Consider the following 21,127-nt stretch of genomic DNA (forward strand, 5'->3'; position numbering starts at 1 on the left):
TCCTGAGCCCTCAATACTGCAGGGCCCCAGCCCGAGTCTTTGCATGGCTTCTGTTTTCTGTCCATGCTCCAGACAAGTGTGTGCAACTCCTGCTCACCACTGCATGCAGCCAGGTAGAGGTATGGTGGGACGGTCCCAGGAGGAGCTCAGGAGCTCACGTCATCCCATGGGTTTCACCTGAGGGCACTAACTCCACATCCACATCCCCAACTCAGAGCTCTCTGTGACTCCCGAGCCACGTGTTCATCTGGACAGCAACTTCACAAGTCTCACTACAGTCTCAGGCGTTGCCTGACAGTGCTGGCCTCTTCTTCACCCCTACCTTGATCTTGCCCTTCCTCCAGGGGTCTGCTTCTCCCCAGGCACCATTCTCTACCCTCATGTTCAGGGCAGCATTCTTAGGGCCACGCTGGACTCTTCTCTGCCTGCCACAGCCCCAGCCCTCCATCGGCAAGGCCTGCAGGTCTGCCTTCAAACAGACATGGCAAGGTCTCTCTATGCCCCTCACCTGCACTGCCACCCCCATGGCCCTGCCAGCTGTCTCTCTCTCCCCTGGGATCTGAAGCAGCCACCTCTCCCTGCTTTTCCAGCTTCTTCTCTTATCATCCCACAGTTCATTCTGGGAGGAGCAACCAGAACCTGTCAGATGTGAATCAATACTCCTGAGCCCCCTGCTCAAAACCCTCCAGGGGCTGCGTATCTACTTATAGTGAAGCCCAAAGGACACACGAGGGCTCCTTAGGGCCCCACTACCCTTTTCCTGTCTTCCTTTCCAAACCTTCTTGCCCTCGCTCCACTAGCTCACGTGACACTGGCTTCCTTAAATATGCCAAGACTTTGATGCTAGACTCCCTCTGCCAGGAAAGCCGGGCCCACAGGTGTCTGGTGCTGCCTCCCTCCCTGTCCTCCAACGGCATCCTGGGACTCCCTCAGTTTCCTTTCTAAGCTCCCCAGAGCAGCCGTTGAGGCCCCAGTTCATCTTCATGCTCACTTTGCTCACTTGGCTTTCTTCCACTGGAATCTCACCTCCCTGAGGGCAGGGGTTTCATCTGCCTGGAGTGTGGAGGTAGCCCCAGACCTGGATGGGGCATTTCGTGGGCATGCAACACAGGCTGACATTGGGTCAATCTGTCTCCGTTTGGCTGCCGTTACACATCTGACTTTCAGAGGGAAGAAAATAAGGCTCCAGCCGGCCAAGTGATGTGGCCAAGCTCCCACTGCCGATCAGGCCTTGAGCCAGGGTCGGGCTGACTCTGAAGCCTGCGAGCCTCCTCCGTATCTTATGATTCTCTGGCAGGTTCCCCAGCAGATTCCCCTGAATCCAATTATCCTTCTGTGGAGCACAACTTAAAGGTGTGCCTAGAGATTTTTCAACATCTGTGTTTCCATCTCCCAAGTATGCAGTGACTACTGTGTTACACAAAAATGCCTCTGTCCTCTGCCCCCAGACAGACTGAAGAACCACACACCATGTTGCCCACATGGTGGTTAGCTGCCGCCAGAGGCAGTGGATGACACTTCCCAAACCCAGAGACCCCAATCTCTGAACCAGCTCCTGTAAATGCAGCAGGATTAGCTGACAGCAAAAGTAGTGGTTTCTTACCTTCTCAATGGCAGGCTAGTCATTAAAGAATGAAAGGTATTTCCCTTCCTCTCTCAGGAGGTCAGCTGGTTTTAGATCCAAAAGATCTGGCCCTTCTGTTCCCCTGAGACTGTCATGGGGTGGGAGTGGGTTGTGCTCTCCAGGGTTTGAAGGCTTGGGGGACACCAGTCTCCCAGATCTGCTCGTTTTATGTGAGTCCAGACTGGGACCTCACTCGACATGGTGGCCTCAGAAATAGACGGGGCCTCCTATGTGGCTTGGGAGGCCGGGCAGACACCAAGCAGGTCCCCAGGAGAGTGGAATTAGGCTCCGGGATGGACAGCTGGACTGTGGGCAATGTTAACTGAGTGAAGGCCACTGTTTGCCAATTTTCAGAACCACGTGAGCCCTGCATTCATGTTCTGTCCCAAGGGAAAAGGAAGTCGTCCACTCAAGGTCTTATGACAGAGACAGTGTTTCCTGCCACGTATAGCCAGAACAGTCCCTTAAACAAATGGATTTTTTTTTTTTACTAATTTTTTGACATCAGTGTTTCAATCTCTCACATATTCAGTAAAATAATATCACATATAAATAATTCATTCATAAAGATTCTAAGCACCAAGCTACTAGAAAGAGGCATTTACCCTTTGTACGCAGCAATACTGAGCAGCTTTCTTGGATGGCCATTTCATGATAGAAAAATGGATAGTGACAGTGGGGGCGCCATGGGAGCAGAACCAGGCTGTGGGGTGGAAGGTGCAGGAGCTGCCAGTGCTTTCCAGGGACCACACTCCTCACCCAGATGGGGTGGGGGCTGTGGGAGACCCCTTTAGTGCCAGTTGAGGGTCTTCACATGAATCTGAGCATAGCAGGACACTGATAGAGGACCTAGTCTAAGACCTCGCTTGAGAATGGAAGAAAGCGGTTTGGAGAAGTCAGAAGATGGTGGGCAGGGGTCATATTCATGCTGTCATGCAGTCCAGAGACTGCTTCACATACAGTTGTTTGTGTACCTTTGCTATTTTTCTTTATTTTTCCATTTTTTGAGACAACGTCTTGCTTTGGTACCCAGGCTGGAGTGCAGTCGTGTGATCACGGCTCACTGCAGCTCTGGCTGTCCAAACTCATGTGACTCTCCCACCTCAACCTCCTGAGTATCTGGGACCACAGTGTGTACCACCATGCTTGGCTAATTTTTAAAAATTTAGTATTTGTAGAGATGGGGTCTTACTATGTTGCTCAGGCTGGTCTTGAACTTCCAGGCTCAAGTGATTCCCCTGCCTTGGCCTCGCAAAGTGCTAGGGTTATAGGTGTTAGCCACTGTGTCCGGCCACTTTCATTATCTTTCAGTGTGAGGGATGTGGGAAACATGTTGGCTACTAGTACTCCTTTCTAGGCAGCTCCCTGAACTTCAGGTGCTAATTGCACCACAAGCACCTTTGACCACTCCCTGAAGAGCAGGACCTACTTCCCCAAGCTCTCCTGTGAGTGTCGACCAGATGCCTTCTCCACCACTGGGTGGGAGCCTCAGCCTCCTGCCTCCACTGAATTCTGCTTCCAGTTGGTTCTCTTCATGGCGCCCAGCATCAACAATGAGCTGTTCATAATTTAACATCTTAACTCATGAAGTTTGGGTTTTTAAAAGGTATTTCCCAAGACTGGATGAAGTCAAAGAGTCCCCTCTTAAAGTGCTAGTCTGGAAGGTAAAACATAAGTGATAAAAATTGGTATGCAAAATATGGAAAAAACAACAGAAAAGACATTCAAAAGAAGTCAAGGCTTTTGCTAAGCACGGTAGGGCTCAAGGAGAAGGTCACTTGGTGAGCTCTACCTTTGCCCTTGCATGAGACTCTGAGCTTCACATGAAACACAGCACTCAGGTGGCAGCTCCAATCACCTGAGCTATCAGCAGTAGCCAGTGCTGTGCTGAGCTGCATAAAGGTCTGAGCTGCTGTAGTTTCAAACAGAGAGTAACCCACGGAACTTGTTTCCTTCTTAAATACTAATTTCCGCTTCTCTACGAACAGTGAGCCTTTTCTATTGAAAATATCTTATCTGAATTAGTCATAAAGAAGCGTCTTTAAAATAGCCAGCCCCCACAGTGAGGGGTTTAGGTTATTGCTAATGTAGTTGAATTGTTTAATGTTTGTTGAATCTTGCTGAGGTAAGACAGGGCAGGGCTATGGGTGCCAGTCATTGGTTGCTTTTGATGGCTGTGAAGCAGCTGAGGTAACAGTTTCTCCAGGGTCACAACATGAGATCCAGCTATCATGAATGCAGAGCCTGTTCTAATGCCCAGCATGCCACTGGTGATGCTTCCATGAGTCCTGTGGCTATGACCTGGCTGCAAGCCTGCCCAACACAAATAAGCCTCACTAAGCACCATCTCATCCTTTGTCTAAATGCATGTTGTGTCTTCTCTCTTGAAAGTGGTGGATGGGGACAGCCCTGGGCAAACAATGACAAGCAATGGCATGAAAGCAGGTGTACACCTGTATACAGAAGCCAGGTCTGGCATACTGAATTCCTGGATGTTTCCCATTGGCCCTGCAGATCTACTGTCTACCCTTGTCCACACTGCTATGTATGCAGAGGGGTGACCTGTGTGGACCGCATCAGTAAACTTTCTGCAATTTGCCCTTCTGCCATTAGGAGGCACCGGTAAGAACCCGGATGGTGGAGGAAGGGTGTGGTCAGAGTATTTATTTTCGCAGCATCTTCTCTCCCAGATGCCACCCTGCCTGCCAGTGGCTATCTCCATCCAGCCACTCTCATCCCTTGCCTTTTGCCAGGCCTGAGGGTAGCCGCAGGAACAATACTATCCTTCACTGGTGTCCTTAAATCCTGCCCACGCTTTGGAAAGCAGTACCTTTATGGAGTCCTCTTATCTCACAGTTTCGTGCTGCCTTTTCTTTTCTGCCAGGGTCCTGACTGATCCATCTACCAATATCAGAATCATACCAACCTACAGGTACTTCTCTTCTGTCTTCTTCTGGAACTCTAGAGAGTGCTTGGTAATTTTTGTTGGGTCTTGGCCAAGGGCTGAGAGAAGCTCTACTCCCTAACAGTGCATGGCTGACTACAGACCTAAACTCCTGGGATGTCACATCTGGGGACGCCTCCATGGGCCAAGCCTTGGAAGTGGAGGCTCCACTCCACAGTGGACATGAAGAGCTGGCTGAAGGCTGGCTCAGCACTGGAGGGCCATGCTTCCCCGCCCCAGCAGGAGCAGGGCATCCCACTGGCTGAGGACATGCTCCATGTGCACTGTCAGCCCGTGCAGGCAGGTGGGGCCCCCACTGGGAGCGGCGTGGTGGGCCTGAGGAGACGGCTACAACAACTTCCACATGCGTGCCTGAGAAACCTCCGATGCGTGATTTTGCAATGTTTATAATGCGAATGACTATGAGTGAAATTGGTATTGCTTTTTCTCAGGAAGAACCTACATCTGTTTTAGACATTTGTTTTGGACTCATTATTTTCTCCTTAAACATTCCAAAGAAGAGAGCTTGTCTTGTTTCTCGAATGCTTTCTTCATTGGGATGTTAGCGGGGAGGAAACACCAAGAAGGAAGGAGACTGAGGTCAGGTTTTGTGCTTCCTTAACCTGGAGGCTGGAGAGGCTGTGCAGGCATGGAAGCCTCAGCTATGGAAGGAACATGTCACCTAGTACCCCAAAGTGCTGCCAGGTCAGCAGTCTCATCTTTGCAGATGGGGAAACTGAGGCTCAGGCCGATCACATGACTTGTACAAGACCATAGGAAGTGGCGGGTCTCCCATTTCCTCTATAGCTCATGGTCTTGCCTATCTTTTGCTCATCACCCATGGAGGAGCTGTCTGGGGGAGAGAGAAGCAAGGCAAAGAAACACAGAGTTCTCCTTAGAGCAGGACTGGGATTTAGGAGCAACGGAAAAAACTCAGAGATTTCAGCACCTCCTGGTTATCGGCCCCTCCATCTAGCCCATACTGGCTAGAACACACGTGGCCCACACAACGGGAGGTGTGGCGCAGCATCTAGAATCCTAATCGAAAACTTCGCAGAGTCTGAGACCACATGCCCCTTTCTTGCTCGTAGAATAGTCTGGGCCAGCTCACCATTCACTGAGCCTAAAGGGTGTGGGCCTGTCGGCAGGAACAACTCACCAGCCTGCTCCAAAGCCACCATCGTTGCCTGCTCGATCAAGTCCCGCTCGATGAAGCTCCTGAAATCCTCACTGTACACGCTCAGGTCTGGCAACTGGAATGTGTAGATTGGCATCTCCAGGGGGAACTGCTCGTTGTTGCATTCACTCGCCACGTGGGACCGGGCCAGGGAGACGATCGCTGAGCTGGCGTGGGAAATCCCCCGGGAAAGTCGCTTTTCTGCAGGGGGAGAAGGAGAGACAGCCACAAGGGCTGAGTGGGTGTAGATGTGGCCCTGGGTGTGTACATAAGCACACATACTGTGCACACACAATACACACACACAGGTACACATTCATGGACACATACCACACACAAGCACATACCACACAACATACATCAGTACACACATGCACACATATGAACACACAACACATGCATACATGGCACTCACGTGCACACACACATATGCACAGATGTATATGTGCATACACATACTATACATATACACACATGCACACACGTAAATGCTCACACATGAATACAAAAGTATACACAGGAACATACACATGCATGCACTAGACACATATACACTACACACCCACTTGCATAAATACATGTATATACAGTATACACATACATGCAAGCAGACACATATACACATAGACACAGATACTAGGCACATATACTACACATATACACACATGCCCATGTACATACACTAACTACACATATACACACATGCCCATGTACATACACTACAGACTGTACACATACTATATACATGTACACATACAGATGTACTTGCAAATACTATATACTACATATACACAGTACACACAAATGCACAGGCACACAATAATATACATACATATACAAACTATCTGCATACACACAGGTACACATACATGTGTACACACACGTACACATGCATACCCATATTCTCTCTGTACCAGCCCTTCTTTTTTTTTTTTTGAGACTAAATTTTGCTCTTCTTGCCCAGGCTGGAGTGCAGTGGCACGATCTCAGCTCACCGTGACCTCTGCCTCCCAGGTTCAAGCGATTCTCCTGCCTCAGCCTCCCAAGTAACTGAGATTATAGGCATGCACCATCATGCTCGGCTAATTTTGTATTTTTAATAGAGACAGGGTTTCTCCATGTTGGTCAGGCTGGCCTGCCCTCAGGTGATCCTCTGCCTTGGCCTTCCAAAGCTGTACCAGCCCTTCTATCCTACAAGCCTTTTCTCTCCTGCAGACCTTCCTGCTGCTGGATTAATCACCACGGTATGTGGCACTTATTCACAAGAGTCATGAAACTACTTAGTAAGTGGGGAGCTGCAAGGCCATGGCACAACTGCACATCAGCACTGTCGAAGACCACGAGGCTTGATCTTGGGTCTGAAGTTATATCTACCTCGATTCCACTGAGCTGTCCTCTCCCAGCACTAAATGGTACAAGGGAGACCGCTCTTTCTCTCGATGCATTTATACACTTAATGCAAAGAAACAATCATCTAGGCAACAGCAGCAGCTCAGGTTCTAAGTCAGGTTTTTTTTTTTTTTTTTTTTTTTTTGAGACGGAGTTTCGCTCTTGTTACTCAGGCTGGAGTGCAATGGCGCGATCTCGGCTCACTGCAACCTCCGCCTCCTGGGTTCAGGCAATTCTCCTGCCTCAGCTTCCTGAGTAGCTGGGATTACAGGCACACGCCACCATGCCCAGCTACTTTTTTGTATTTTTAGTAGAGACAGGGTTTCACCATGTTGACCAGGATGGTCTCGATCTCTTGACCTCGTGATCCACCTGCCTCGGCCTCCCAAAGTGCTGGGATTACAGGCTTGAGCCACCGTGCCCAGCCCATGTCAGGTTGTTTTACTAAAGTTACGCTGATCAACACCTTCCACATGGCCCTCCCAGGACACACAGTATTAAGTCAGTCCATGTGTTTCTCTTCCGTCTGGATATTCTTTCACCACAGCACTCTCAAAAATGATGGTCTCCTCTGGCTTTATTCTTCTCAGGCTTTCCAGCCAGGGGATGAGAAATGCAGTGTGGGATTTCTCTAATGTACAATATGTCACCACGTTAGGAAGTCGATTACGTAGAAAGTAGATGTATCCTCTTGATGCCGCAAAAGCAGGCTTGTTTTTATAAGCCCTGTGTTCTAATGACTAACACTGAACATAAAACAAGAATGCTTCAATATACGTTAGGAATAGGTTATCTTGTCCTCATAGTCAGTGTTTTCAGTAGCGGAGAAGTCTTTTAGCAAGGCAGTCGCTCTCTCATTTTTCTCAGGAAAGCATAGTGTCTGGTGTTTTATTCAAACACCTGCTGCCTATGTTGCCTGCATTAAATCTAAATAAGCATTGTTTAAGCCTTGTGGCAAATTCCTGAAGCTATTCCCTGAGGTCCCAAGGACTCCCACTGTCCTCCAGCTCAGCCTGCCCACTGGCGAGGCCTGTGCTCCTGCAGTGCCCCTCTGAGGTCCGCACTGACCAGCACATCACAGGCACACGGAAAACCCAGCCCCTGCCTTCATCTGGAACAGCAGCATCCCCCTTCCTCACTTATAAGAGTGCCAGACAGAAATGACATTCATGGAGTTTTGTTAAAACAGACTAAAAAGCATAGGCTTTTGATCCTGTGGTGAGTTAGCTTTAAACCCAAAGCAGATTTCCAGAAGGTTCGTGTATTTTCTCATTAAAATGAATGCAGACTCACAGAGACAGACTATATTTCACAACGGGTAGTTTGGATTCACCTTCAGTTTCAGTTTCTAAGACCAACAGGATTTCACAACGGGTAGTTTGGATTCACCTTCAGTTTTCAGTTTCTAAGACCAACAGGATTAAGTTCTTTGTTTTTTGAGGAAAGGTAAAAAGAGACATTAAACCACATGGGCCATTAGAAAGAAGAAGGATGGAGCCCGCGAGCCTGGCTTGAGTGGTGGGGGATGGCCCATTGCTTCCCACACTGGCTCACGTCCTTGAGTGCAGGAGCAGCAGAGGCTTGCGTCTTTCTGCCTCATGCAAACCATGCTGAGGCTGCTCATCTTGCCACAAACTACCTTTTTTGTATCCGGGAAAGAAGGAACCACCCCATTTTGGGTGACCTGACAGAGACGGACATCAGGCGTCAGAGAACTGAGGTGCTGTGTGAACCTGCAATCAGCTGGACAGACAACCTGAAGGCTGCTTTCAACAGTCAGCAGCCACTGGCCGGGGGCATCCAGGGTCCTCCCGTGCCCATCAGTCAGCACCCACATGAGACACTTCAAGGGCCTCGGAAACATGGTGATTCCTAGGACAACGTAACGCTGTTCTGCAGTTTTAAACACGAAATACTTGGAGTCTGAAGGAAAAAAGTATTTTTGAACTAAAAATATTGATATATTGTATTGAAGATCATATAATGAGAAATATATGATCCTAATTCTAACATTTCCTGTGACCACGCCATGAATGCACATATATCATCTCTCACACACAGACACACAGTGACACATGTACACACAACACACAGATTCTTTAAACATGAACTCAGTGATTCTACTTTTGGATGTATAAATTAAAAGTTTTACAGGAATTACCATGATCAAAGTTACATCCCAGAGAAACACAGAAAGATTAAAAAACAAAACAAAACGTAGTATGAGAATGTACAGAATTTCCCTGCCACTGACAAAGGGGAAATGTATTAACTATACATTCTTTTTTTCATTTATTTTCCTTTTATTTTTAATTTTTATAGAGATAGGGTCTTGCTATGTTGCCCTCTCTGGTCTCAAATGCCTGGGCTCAGTGATCCTCCCACCTTGGCCTCCCAAAGTGCTGGGATTAAAGGAATGAGCCACTGCACCTGGCCCTGTGTTTTCTTATTTTCTTTTTCTTTTTTTCTCTCCCCCCACCCCCCGTGTTTTCTTATTTTCTGTGTTTTTTTTTTTTTCTTTTTTTTCTCGCTCTGGCACCTGGGACCTCCCTGACTGGGGAGCAGCTGCCTGCCCAGGCGAGCTGAAGTCAGAGATGGCAAAGGGCTTTCCCAGCGGCGCACCTCACCTATGGGGAGCAGCCAATCCAGAATCTAGACTCCCTACCACTTTCTCCAGCTGGCTCTTACTGTCCAGCACTAACCATTTCAGGCTAGGTACCAGGCAGCCGGAGACAGGCCCTTTGCTCCTGATCCGGCTGCAGTTACGCACACTAGCTGGGGCACGGGGCTGCTCCCCCTGCCCTGCCCCTGCCTTCCCATAGAAACCACCACAAAGGCTTTGGCCCGTGCTTCCCCTCACTCCTACCTCCAGACAACCTGTGTGGCCCTGCATGCTGTGCTGGGCCTGCTGTTTCCAAGGAACTGTGAGCAAAAAATACCACTTCCACCTTCTTGAAAGTCATTTCTGTGTCTGTGTGTCTTATGACACCTGATTTAAACCGATGCTGGGTACATGTTAAAACAGGTGGACAAAACTTTTCCTAAAGGCTGAGATAGAAATATTTTAGGCTTTGTGGACCATGCAGTCTCAACTACTCACCTCTGTGCAGCACTAAAGCTGCCCAAGACAGCACATACATCAGTGAGCATGGGGGTGCTCCAATAAAACTTTACTTAAAAAACAGGTCAGACTGGGCTTACAGGTCATTTGCTGACCCCTGATTTAGAATACAAAATGTTTCATTTTCCATTTTAGCACACTATGGTTTCAGGAAGAACTCAACTAATGGAGACATAAATTCAATTCAGAAACTCTGTAATTCAATAGGAGTAGATATGATTGCACACAAGGCTCAATTAATAGGATTATGCTGGGATAGAGTCCTATTCTTAAATGATATCTAAGAAAAGTCAGACCACAGTATGTAACAACAACACTTATTAGGCCCTGATTCTACCCTCTCTGGAAGCAGAGAGAAGGGTCCTTCTAGCCCCTGTACCAGGAGGATAAGATAATGGGTTGGTTTGTTTGCTGCTAGCTCAAAAGAGCAGGAACTGCCATGTGGTCATCTGTCTGGATTGCCACTGCATGAAAGATACCAGGAGCCTTAACTGTGCAGTACAGTCAAGGAAGGCCCCAAGCAAAATAATGAGCCAGTGACTGGAAGGGGTGGTTCCTCTGGAGTCAGGTCAAATAGCAGAAATAAAACAGAACTTAAGAATAATCAACAAGATGGGTAAGACAGTGCACAAGCCTCAGTGTCTTGTCCTTAAACCTACCTGGAGATCCCCAGGGTAGAGGTGGGAATGGGTGAGGCCTACGGAGAGGGCCTGGGGTAGGGTGTCTGGTCCTGCCTTTTCTCTCCCCAGCACAGCTCTAGCATGGCCTGCATTCCCTATCATCCCCCAGCCCTGGCCCTGTGCCAGCTGGAGAACGTCAGGTGGTGTTGGAGCACAGCTGTGTGGGGCATCAGTCACCATGAGCACCACTTCCCTCCTTTCCCTAACACACCTGGGAGCTTGGCAGTCACACCAGAGTGGGGCAGTCCCTGCAGGAAACAAGGGCTTTCTAGAAGACAGGAGATGGGAGCAGGCCTCAGGAGACAATCCAACTGTGACGAGGGGAGCAGGCAGGAAACTTTTAGAGCCCAAATGATGACATCCAAGGCTCTCCAGCTTGAGTACCCTTCCACCACTCTCATCTGGAGGAGCACCCACCAGAGCCTGTGCTCCAGTGCAAGTGAAGATGGCTGATAACCGCATGCCCCAGGAGCTCCCAGGGAAACTGTTAAAAAAAAGGCAACAAAGTACTGGCCAGGAGGACAATATTAAGAAATGAGCCTAGCAAATATGTGCAAAGAGATAAAGAGAATATCAGAATGCAATAACAATAATAATAATGACAAAGAATTAACTTGGGATAAAAAATGTGAATGGAACTAATTATGCATTCATGCGCAGAACAAATAGGGATGTGAAAACATCAGGTGAAGTGAGTCCCTTAGAAAACATGAGGATAAGCTGCAAGAACACGATTAAGGAAGGGCTGCAAAATGTTCAAGGAAAATAATTTCAATCTAGACTTTTTAATCTACTAAATAAAATTTAAGTATACCATGTAAACCTTTTTAGGCACTCCTAAGAGATTCATGATGCAAAAACTCTTTTTGGAAGTAGTCTTTGAGGAAACTTTTTTTTTTAGCAAAAGAGAAATAAATACATGTAAATAAATAAAGGAGTTGTTATCTAAATAAGCAAAGGCAACAAAAAGTATCTAAATATGATTGAGAGCAAGTAGAGGTATGACAGAAAAATGTAAAATCATATTAAGACATGTATTTTGCAGGGTAAAATATAGTTGTTAAGTTTTTAAAAACAATAAGAAGAAAACCAAAATATTGATTTTAATAGAATAGCAGTAATTACAATGTGAGTAAAAGTAGAATATATAACTTTCAAACCAGTAGAAAAATTTAATTACTAGAGAAGAATGGATTGAATTCTCTATTCAAAAGACAGAGATTCTTGGACTGGATAAAAAAACAAAACCTAATAATAAATTGTCTACCAGAATCACATTTAACATAAAAGAATAAGGGAACATTGAAATTGTGTCAGCAGAAAAAATGATATTTCTGGCAAATATGAACCAATAGAAAGGTAGGGTAGCTGTTTAATATCAACTAAAGCAAATTTCAAGATAAAAACATTATATCAAATGGCTTGACAAAGAGACAACTTCTATATCGGTTAAAAAACACACTAGAGCAAGATAATCTAAAAAACTATGAATATATATATACCTAACAAGATAGTGTCAAAACAAATACAGCAGAAAAGATGAAACTCAGAGAAGATGCCGATAATATGTTAAAATTTCTAAATCAATTATGGCTTTTCTAAACAACAGAGTAAACAGTCAAGAATAATCTAAGTATAGATTCAAATATAGGCTGAGCTAATAGAAACAAAGACAGCATTCATTCTCAACAGTTCAGGACAGTCTACCTAATGCAATAAAATAAAAACCTGAATTAATTGTATAAATATGAAGAAGAATATACAATTATTTCAGATAATATTATTGTACATTTAGATAGCCAAGTGATTCTCTTACAACAAAGTATTAGAACTAATAAGAGAATTTATGTAGCTGACTGGATAAAAGATAAATAAGTAAAAAATGAGTTTCTTTTTTCCATGCCAAAAATCTGAACAGAATCTGAATATGTGGAGATGCATACATAATGTTCTTGAATAGAAGAACAATATTACAGATGCCAATTTTTAAAAAAATGAAATAAAAATCCAGTCCAATTCCACTCAGAATTATAATTTTAAGGTTTAGATGACAAAATAAATATTCAAAAACAGCAAAAAAAAAAAAAAAGGTCGGGGGGAGGGATGAAAAGGAAAAGCATAGTAACAGAAGGGTTTGCTTAGCAGATAGTAATACCCTGTGAAACCACGAGAGTCAAGCGTAACAGGGTGGCAGCTACAGAGTGGAGCAGAACAGAGTATGGAAATAGGTCCAGGTATGTTGGGAATTTAATATATAGTATAGCTGGCATTTTAGTTCAGTGGGAAAAGGATGCTTTGTTCAATAAGTGTGCTTGAATAACTCACTCTCACTCTCAATCCAGAAGAAAGCAAAACCAGATTCTTTGCTATTTATAAAAATTTCAAATTGATGAAAAGGCTCAAAGAACAAAATTTAAATTAAATGTAAGAACATATTTCAGTAACTCTATCGTCCAAGAAACCTTCTAAAGTGAGAGAGAAAGTTCATCGGCCATGAGTGCATGATAATATAAACATTTTGTGGGGAAAATACTCTGAAAAGAAAGTCATAAGGCAAGTGGGAAAAACACATATATAGGGAATATATATTTTAGTCTTCATTACAAAGAGAGCAACAAATTGATAAGAAAAGGCAAACCAATCAACAGAAAAGTGGACAAATATGTGAACAGCCACATTACAAAGCAGAAATCCAATGGCCTAACAAGCAAGTGATAAGATGAAAGTGAAAACAAGACACCATTTTCCACTCTTCAGAGAATAGGAAAGAAATATAAACCCACTTGATGTAGTTTGGATGTTTGTCTCCAAACCTCATGTTGAAATGTGATCCCCAGTCTTGGAGGTGGAGCCTGGTGGGAAGTGTTTGGATCATAGAATCAGATCCCTCACGAATGGCCTGGACCATCCCTTTGGTGACAAGTGAGCTCTTGCTCAGTTCACATGAGATCTGGTTGTGGCACCTCCCACCCACCACTCTCTCTCTCTTGCTCCAGCTCTGGCCATGTAAAGTGCATGTTCCCTTTTTGTCCTCTACCATGATTGTAAGCTTTCTGAGGCCTTCCCAGAAGCTCAGTAGATGCTAGTACCATGTTTGCTATGAAGGCTGAACAACCATGAGCCAAGTAAACTTCTTTTCTTTATAAATTACCCAGCCTCAGGTATTTTTTTTTATAGCAATGCAAGAATGACAGAACACAGAAAAGTAGTACCAAGGAGTATCTGAAAATGTGAAAGCAGCTTTGGAACTGGGTAATGGGCAGAGATTGGAAGTCTGGAGGGTTTAGAAGAAGATAGGAAGTGAGGGAAAGTTCGGAACTTCTTAGGGACTGGTTAAATAGTCCCTATGGTTATGACCAAATAATGATAACGAAATGGACAACAAAGTCCAGGCTGAGGAGATCTCAGATGGAAATGAAGAAATTATTGGGAACTAGAGCAAATGGTCACAGTTTATGCCTTAGCAAAGAACTCAGCTGTATTCTGTTCATACCCTAGGAATCTGTGGAAGTTTGAACTTGATGATTTAGGGTATTTTGTAGAAGAAATTTATAAGCAGCAAAATATTCAAGAAGTGGCATGGCTGCTTCTAACAGTCTACGTTCAGATGTAGGAACAAAGAAATAGGTTGGAACTTACATTTAAGGGAAGCAGAATGTAAAAGGGAAGTAGAATGTAAAAGTTTGAAAAATTTGCAGCCTAGCCATATGGCAAAGAAAGAAAAAGCTTTTTCAGGAGAAGAATTCAAGCAGGCTGAGAAGCAACTACTTGCTAGAGATATTTGTATAATGAAAAAGGAGCCAAGTGCTAATACCCCAGACAGTGGAGAAAAGGCCTCAAAGGTGTTTCAGAGACCTTCACGGCAGCCCCTCCCATCAAAGGCCCAGAGGCCTAGTCAGAAAGAATGGCTTCATGGGCCAGACCCAAGGTCCTGCTACCTTGTGCAGCCTTGGGATACAGCTCCCTACATCCTGGCTGCTCCAGCTTCAGCCTTGGCTCTGAAGGTCCCAGATACAGCTCAGGCTGCCGCTCCAGAGGGTACAAGCCATAAGCCTTGGTGACTTTCACATGGTGTGGAGCTTGTAGGCATGTAGAGTGAATGAGGTTTGGCCACCTCTGCCTAGATTTCAGAGGATGTATGGAAAAGCCTGTGTGTCCAGGCAGAAGCCTGCAGCAGGAGGATAGCCCTAACAGAGATCCTCTACTAGGGCAGTGCCAAGGGGAAATGTGGAGTTGGAGGCCCCATATGGAGTCCTCATGGGGGCACTAGTAGAGCTGTGAGAAAGGGCTGCCACCTTCCAGACTCCAGAATGGTAGATCTACCAGCAGCTTGCACCTTGTACCTGGGAAAGCTGCAAGCAGACAGCAGCCATGGGGACTGAACCCAGGAATGCCACAGGGGCAGAGCTGCCCAAGGTGTTGGGAGTCCACCTTTTGCACTGGTGTGCCCTGGATGTGAGACATGGAGTCAAACAAGATTATTTTGGAGCTTTAAGATTTAATGGCTGCACTGCTAGGTTTGGAACTTGTGTGGAGCCTGGAGCACCTTTCTTTTGGCCAATTTCTCTGTTTTGGACTGGGAATGTTTACCCAGTGTCTATAACCCACTGTATCTTTGGAGTGAATAACTTGTCTTTGACTTTATAGGCTCAGAGGTGAAAGGGACTTGTCTTGCCTCAGACGAGAGTTTGGACTTTTGAATTAACACTGGAACAAGTCAAGACTTTGGGGGACTGTCGGGAAGGCATGATTGTGTTTTGCAATGAGGACATGAGATTTGGGAGGGGCCAAGGGTGGAATGACATAGTTTGTATATTTGTCACCACCCAAATCTCATATTGAAATGTAATCCCCCATCTTGGAGGTGGGATGTAGTGGGGGCAGATCCTGTTCATAAGCAGATCTTATGAATGGCCTGGACCATCCCCTTGGTGATAAGTGAGCTCTTGCTCTGAGTTCATGTGAGATCTGGTCATTGAAAACTGCGCAGCACCTCCGCCTTCCAACTCACTCTCTCTTGCTCCTGCTCTGGCCATGTGAAGTGCCTGTTCCCCCTTTGCCTTCTGCATGATGTAAGCTTCCTCAGGCCTCCCCAGAAGCTGAGCATATGCCAGCACTGTGCTTCCTGTAAAGCCTGCAGACCCACGAGCCAAGAAATCCTCTTTTTAAAATTAATGACCCAAACTTACATATTTCTCTATAGCAGTGCAAAAATGGCCCAACACACCATACATTGTAATATCCAGTGCTGGCAAGAATGAAGGGAAACACCCAGTTTCATACACAGTGAGTAGAAATATGTTTGGAAAGAAGTCCTAAAATTATTAAGCTAAAAACACACATATGTTGGCACAGCAAATCCATTCTGTGAATGCAAACCTATAGAAATAAAAGCACCAGTATGTAAGATTAGACGTATAAAGATGTTTCTTTCAGCATTGCTTGCAACTGCGGTAACATATAACAATAATGACAAAAACCCAAGCAAAACCAGAATCACCACGAATACAGTAGTGATCTAAAAATTAACAGATGTTATAGAATAAAATGTTGCTATTAAGAGATTATGTTCATGATCTCCTGCTCAGTGAAACACGCACTTTGCAAAGTGTGCTGTGCATTTGACTCTGATGTGTCTGATTTTGAACAAGCAAGAGGAGCAGGAGGAGACCACCAGGATGTTATTAGTGGTCATTACACTGGTGAGATCTGGGATGTGTTGAGGAGAGTGCTCTTAAGTTTTCCTCATATATCTTTGTGTTGTTTCCTTTGTTATAATAAGCACATCTTCCTTTCCATTTTTTTCTTTTCTTGAGAGACAGTCTCACTCTGTTGCCCAGGCTGGAGTGCAGTATGTGTGATCTTGGTTCACTGCAACCTCCACCTCCTAAGTTGGAGTGATTCGCCTGCCTCAGCTTCCTGAGTAGCTGGGATTACAGGCGCCTGCCACCACACCTGGCTAAGTTTTTTTGTATTTTCACCATCTTGGCCATGCTAATCTTGAACCCCTGACCTTGTGATCCACCTGCCTCAGCCTCCCAAAGTGCTGGGATTACAGGCATGAGCCACCGTGCCTGGCCACCTTACTTTCAAAATGAAGAAAAAGAATAGAGAAGATGGAGCGCATGGGATAAGAAATGTGACGCTGAACAGACTTGGAGACTGTGTTACTTGGGAAAAAAATGAAAGAACTAGAGATGTTTGGTCTGGAAAAACCAGGACACCAGGAGGAATGCTGGTTTTTACTCACTTCATGGGCTTTTGGGGTCCTAGGAAGTCAGAACAATTTTTCTACTTTTCTGAGGTAGAGGCTGGAGCCATGGGTAGAAGCAACAAAGGACATTTCAGCACAGTGTGAGGAAGAAGGCACTGAGAGTCCAATTTGCCTGCATCTGGGAGGTGATGACCCTACCATCCTTTGTTCCACCCAACCCGCCTGTAAGCTGTGGTGCCTAGGCTCAGTCCCTCAGCAGTACCTTGGGCAATGTCGTCCTGCCTCTGCAGGCAGGGCCGCTCCACCTTGTGTCCAGGCTGTGGCTCTCGCTCTGGCTGCTTGGGACCCCTCCCTTCGTTGAACACATGCGGCAGATTGGCTGTGTGCACCTGGCGGAGCTGCTCATAGTCGCTCAGAGCGGCTGTCAAGTCCCAGTTTTTGCCTGTGGACAGAAAATGACAGGTGACAGTATGAATGCATGAATAATGGTCTACTCATAGAGAAAAACCGTGACAAAAAGGGCTTCTCGTTAGGACATAAACTAATGAATTTTCTACCAGTAGTTCTCATTTTTCAAAGGGGAAAAATGGCCTTCTGCATGATCTCTGAAAGGAGAATTTCACATCCATAAGTGATGTCCATCTAAAATATGTGACTATATAGTCTCAGAGCCTTTAGGTTTAAACACACACACACACACACACACACACACACACACACACACACACACACACATTTCTAAACATTGCATTCCTTATTACCATATCCCCCTTTGAAAATCAATTTGTAGAGCTTATTCCCCGAGGGGAGCAAAGCATTAATTACAGAAAAATGAATTGAAGTAATTCTCAAAGTCTCTTTGGACTTTTGCTCAGAGTTTTACTTTTTAAGTTTAACATGAGAGAAGCAGAAGCTTGGGAGGGATTCTCTTGTTAGTGGCTTTGGTGGGAGGTAGGCTTTCGAGCTCAGGCTCTGCACCAGGTACGATGGCAGGCTGGGCAGGTGGGCCCAGTGTGGGTATGCAGTCAGCAGGGCTCCCACCCCAACACCGGGTGCTGGACGGGCACTTCACAGCACAAGGCGCAGATACACTGGGGAGCTGGAGGCAGCATGGCACTCTAATTCCTGACTCTGAGAGTCGGTGGGCTTGTAACAGCAGGAAGGAGTGTCACACACTGCATCCGATTCACTTAGGCATCATTCTGTAGCACGATTGGGCAACTATTGTTAACAATAATTTATTGCATATTTCAAAATAACTAGAAGCATAGATTTGGAATGTTCCCAACATAAACAAATGATACATGTTTGAGTCGATGGATATCCCAATGAACCAGATTTGATCATTATACACTGTGTGTTTGTATCAAAATATCACATCTGCACCATCAATATGTACAACTATGATGTATCCATAGAATTAAAAATTTTAAAAATTTATAAAGAAATCAAATAATTAAAAACATAGCCTTACTTTTAAGGAGCAAATAAAAACAAGCTCCTCTCTCATCTTTTCCATTTTAAGTTACTGGGAACTCCCACAGATGTGACATCGAGTAAGGATGAGAAGAAAAGACAGAGGCCCATGATGAAACCTGAGGCTGGGAGACTGGGACAGCCACAGGCTACATGTCCCTGATGCCAGGATACTCAGAAAAACAGTCAAGAACACAGGTTCTAGAGTTTGGTTTTGAGCCCTTCTAACGAATTCTCTGATGGTATCTATTGTTTCATTACACAAGGCCTCATATTCCTTCCTGTACAATCAGGATAACACAATCCATCTAATGAGAATTCTTAGGAGGGTTAAATGAGAAAAGAAGATAGTGTTTGTAAAGTTCTTCTTTTTTGGAAAGCACTTAATACATGGTAGTTACCATTATTCTCATTAATTATAGGTTTTTGTTTTACGTTTAACTTCTAGCACTCAGAGTTAAACTCTGAGTAAATGATGGATAGTAAGTGATGGAGCCGAGATGCAAATACAGATCTGCCTTCATTCAAATCTAAGCTTTTGGTGTTACTGTTCCCTTGAACCTGACCCAGCTTTGGGAATGACGGCTCCTGGTTGCTGACACACCTCCTGCTCTACCTTGCCCACCCACCATGACCCTCCATAACCAGAGCTTGCCCTCTTCACCTGGATCCCCATTCTCCATCTCCACCCTGCCAGTGCACTCAACTGCTGGGTTCTACTCTCTTCTCTACAGACTTACCTATACTCTGTGAGGTTCTCATTAAACTGTTACTAATGCCATCTCCCAAACACACTAAGGCCATAAAGTCCACGGGAGGGCACTAGAGACCTGACTCTAACATGGACATTTTCACAGCTCCTCTTCTGTATCCTGGGATACTCTACGGCCCCTTCTCTGGTTCCTTTGCCTCTTCCTGCCCTTAAAACACATGGATTCCCCCTATTTTTCTTCTTGTTCTTCTTTTCCCTTAATTTACACCCTCCTTTGAAGATTAAGTCCATCTCTAAGAGAGTAAGCTTGATTCTAGTTACAACTTACCTCCTAAGTTTTAAAGCCAAATATTTGACTATGGCAGATATTAGCTGACTATCCAATTTCTATTCTCCTCATCTAATTCTATATGCTCAGAATTCTAATTTATTTTCGATAGCAATACACACAGCTAAAAATATTCATTTTTTTTCCTGCAGATCTTCAAAATATGTTCCTGTTATTCTATCTTTCTTTATTTGCTTACTCTGTTCCTTCTTCCAGGAATAGTTCCTCCAAGCAGCAAGACAGTATAGCTGTGTGGAAGAAGACCTTAAGCAAAAGAATTCAAAGATTGAGGAAGTTGCCTGCGAAGTTTTTCTTCCAGGATACCTGAATTTCTGATTATCACCAAACACCGAGTTATTGGATTGCTGGTAGCCATGGGTTTCATGGTAATAACTACAACCTCTAGTACAGTTCACTGCTGTGACATGATCTGCTGCTTTAATTTAGCACAAAAGTATCACAGTGCTGAAGAAAGACTATAAACCAGATATACATGAAGTCACAGGAGGATGTGAAACAGAAACTGACCAAACTTGAGGAAAAAGGAGTCAAACTCTTTTAGAAATGAAGTTAAATTATAAGGAAGAAAAAAGAAAATGGTACAGATAGCATAGTAAGAATGATAAAAATAAAAAATAAAGTAGACAAAATAAAACAAATAAAAAAACATAGGGTTAAATAAAAATGTTAGATATAGAATATAGGTAAAGGAAATCCAACATACTCATAATTGGAGCCCCAAATAAGAAATCAAAAATGATGGAAGAGAAAAACAAATTTTAAAAACTTTAATTAAAAAAGCAAACTTCTTGAAATATTTGATTTTACATATTTAAAGTGCATATGGTACATAAGGAAACTGTTCTAGCATAATCAATACCAACATATATCCTTTTAAAATTATTATCTTTTAAAGATAAAAAGAATTTTTAAAATCCGTAAGCAAAAAAGAAAGAAAATCAGGTTGATGACACACTTCTTGGCAGCAACATTCAATGCCAAAAAGACAATAGGGCCACATCTACAAGATACTGAAGGAAAGAAAGGAATATGAGCTAAGAACGGTTTATGCCCATCCAGGCTACTCTTTTCTGTATAAAGGCTGTAGACAAACCATTTTAAACATGAATAGTTCAGAAAACATTTCTCAAATGGACACTCCTTGAGAAAACTACTAGAGGATGAACTCCAGCCAATCAAGAGCTGAATAAGCTTGGCAAAGGAGCAGGCAGGCAGCGGTAAGTTTATTTAACTGCACATCTAAGGAAAAGTAAGGATAAAGATATAAGTGATCAAGAAGAATATCAATATTCTCTCAAAATGAAAATGACACAATCAACAAAAATGGTAGAATTTAGAAAGAATAAATTTGCAATGCCCCAGCTGTAATACATGATAGTGCAAAAATAATGTTTATAGTTGACAAGTTAGGCCAGGTGCAGTGGTTCACACCTGTAATCCC

At 44.4% G+C, this 21,127-nt stretch overlaps 1 protein-coding gene across 2 annotated transcripts in view; it reads right to left on the reverse strand.

Moving 5' to 3' along the window:
- The window catches only part of OTUD7A (OTU deubiquitinase 7A), a 338,001-nt gene that overhangs the window by 74,889 nt on the left and 241,985 nt on the right, over positions 1-21,127 (reverse strand). For both annotated transcript variants that reach the window (XM_074400130.1, XM_074400131.1), the window contains exons 5-6: positions 17,412-17,591; positions 5,728-5,946 (exon numbers count right to left, since the gene is read on the reverse strand). In XM_074400130.1, the coding sequence (XP_074256231.1) occupies positions 5,728-5,946; positions 17,412-17,591 (399 nt within the window). The remainder of the gene's footprint in view (positions 1-5,727; positions 5,947-17,411; positions 17,592-21,127) is intronic.

Source organism: Saimiri boliviensis, chromosome 5 (genome assembly GCF_048565385.1).
Source record: "Saimiri boliviensis isolate mSaiBol1 chromosome 5, mSaiBol1.pri, whole genome shotgun sequence".
Taxonomy (NCBI): Eukaryota; Metazoa; Chordata; class Mammalia; order Primates; family Cebidae; genus Saimiri; species Saimiri boliviensis.